Source organism: Zea mays, chromosome 6 (assembly GCF_902167145.1).
Source record: "Zea mays cultivar B73 chromosome 6, Zm-B73-REFERENCE-NAM-5.0, whole genome shotgun sequence".
NCBI classification, from domain to species: domain Eukaryota; kingdom Viridiplantae; phylum Streptophyta; class Magnoliopsida; order Poales; family Poaceae; genus Zea; species Zea mays.
In genome coordinates, this window is record NC_050101.1 from 80,715,424 (window position 1) to 80,717,424 (window position 2,001).

Sequence of the window (2,001 nt, forward strand, 5' to 3'; positions counted from 1 at the left end):
TCGAGCTCCTGGCAAATATTGCACCACATGGGATTTGTTGCTTTTTTCAAACTCTCGGGATTTTTCGACGACGCAAGGGATGTCGATGAGTTGGAGACTTGTAAGATCGAGCATTACAGAGAGCTTCGGATCCCAACGCAAGTAACGTGTAATTGAAGGATAGATCATCAGGGTCGACGAGCATGTCGCGGATACAGTGTGGATTGACGACGAGGAGCAAGGGGGTGTCACAGCACACGAAGGGTGACACGAAGATGTTGGGCACCGATTACGACGTACGTGCAGATTCCTGAGACTCGACAAGCTGGGCAGAGCAAAGAGCCGACCTCGCGTGGCATTGATGACAACGCGAACTTACAAAGTTTTCCCACTGCACACAGAACGCTGGTACGGCGTCACGGCAAACTCCAAAACATCGATGGTGAAGACCTGAGCACAAGTAGGTCAGGCGCGATGAACACATGTGACCAGGCAAACAGCGATGTCCGGTCCAACCCGGAACGCGAGCAGGGCAGACCCGGTGTCCAAATGCCAAGCCAGGGCGGACTGGAGAAGCCGACATGGGGCGCAGTTCGACGTCAAGGGAACGAGCACCACCGGCGGACGGACGCTGGCGGCGAACTGCGGATGCGACTCGACAGAGAGACACGGCGTAGTGGAGTTGGATGAGCGCAGGGGCGAGCAGGGAGGAGCGACCGAGCGGAGCTCGCAGCTGCGCGCAGGGAGCAGAGCGCGCGCAGGGGAGCAGGGAGATCCGGGCACCATGTGGAGCTCGGCCGAAGGGGCGACCTGGGACTGGGAGACGCCATGGCGCGGAGCAGGAAGGAGCGCTGGGCATCGAGCAGGGACGCGCGCGAGAGATCGAGGCCGAGCAGAGAGAGCAGCCTGGCAGCGCGGCGGCCCGCATCCGCGGCGAGCAGGCTGGGCACCGAGCACCGGATCCGAGCCAGGGGCGAGCACCAGAGATCAGCGGCAACTGGAAGCGGTGGACACGACCTGTAGAGGAGCGCCGGCGAGCTTGAAAAGCCAAGCAGGGCGCGTGGCGACCAGGGAACTCGGGGGAGAGGAGGGAGCTGGAGACTGAGCGAGCAGAGGGAGAAGACGAGGGCAATGAAGGGAGGGGGCACGCAGACCAGCGAACCAGGGAGGCAGCCATGGATGGGAGCAAGGGGCGGCCGACATCCATGGTTGGGGACAGAAGGCGAGCTGGGCGAGCTTGACCAATGACGGGGCTGGTGCTTCGACCATGGGAGAGAGGTGGGGAGGACGACTGAAAGAGCTAGGGTAGGGAGGGCGTCGTCGAGCAGGAAGAGCTGCCATGGGAGAAGCTCCTACGCGCAGAGAGGAGGACCGAGCTTGAAGGAGCGCCGGCCATGGGGGCGAGGGAGGAGCTCGACTGCCTGCAGGTGAGGGCGCGACGGCCATGAACGAACTGCAGGGAGGAGCTGCGCGCGTGTACCAGGGAGAGCGCGCCAGGCAGAGGGAGCTGGGGAAGAGCCGCGACGCTGGGCGCAGGGAAGAAGCACCGGCGAGCTGGAAAAATCAAGGGGAGAGAGAGGGATAGCGACGGCCGACAGGATAACGACGGCGCGCGGCAGAGGGAAAATATCAGGGCGTGGGCGGCGGCCGAAAAAAATCAAACAGAGGAGCGGCGGGATAAGGCCAGGGCACAAATCGTACGTGAGATATTTCTACTTTTCTTTTTTTATATATACCAATACATTTTGATTTTTGGGTTTAAAAGAGGCAACCAAAACAATTTCAGATTCAATATTTAGATAAAATTTGATTTGGTGAATACTCTGAAGTCAGATGAATTTGTATCGTTAATTTACTTTTTGAAGATTTAGATCGAGGCGAAAAGCAACAGACTGAACTAAACGGAATTCGGCTTCGGTATTTTAATTTGCATTTGATTCAGTTGACTTTAGACGAATTCCATTCGCTATTTGAACACTCGATTAGAGAACAATTCAATTAAAAATCCGTAGACGCGATGTC

General features: G+C 57.5%; 1 protein-coding gene across 1 annotated transcript; it reads left to right on the forward strand.

The window, feature by feature from the left end:
• The first annotated feature begins 306 nt into the window (after window positions 1–306).
• Window positions 307–1,564, forward strand: LOC100384554 (uncharacterized). Its single transcript, NM_001177067.1, has one exon. The coding sequence runs from the start codon at window positions 482–484 to the stop codon at window positions 1,082–1,084; it is 603 nt and encodes a 200-aa protein (NP_001170538.1). The 5' UTR covers window positions 307–481; the 3' UTR covers window positions 1,085–1,564.
• Window positions 1,565–2,001: the final 437 nt, after the last annotated feature.

Excerpts from the sequence above, each read along its gene's own strand:
- LOC100384554 (NM_001177067.1), top strand. The coding sequence starts at position 482 with ATGTCCGGTCCAACCCGGAACGCGAGCAGGGCAGACCCGGTGTCCAAA.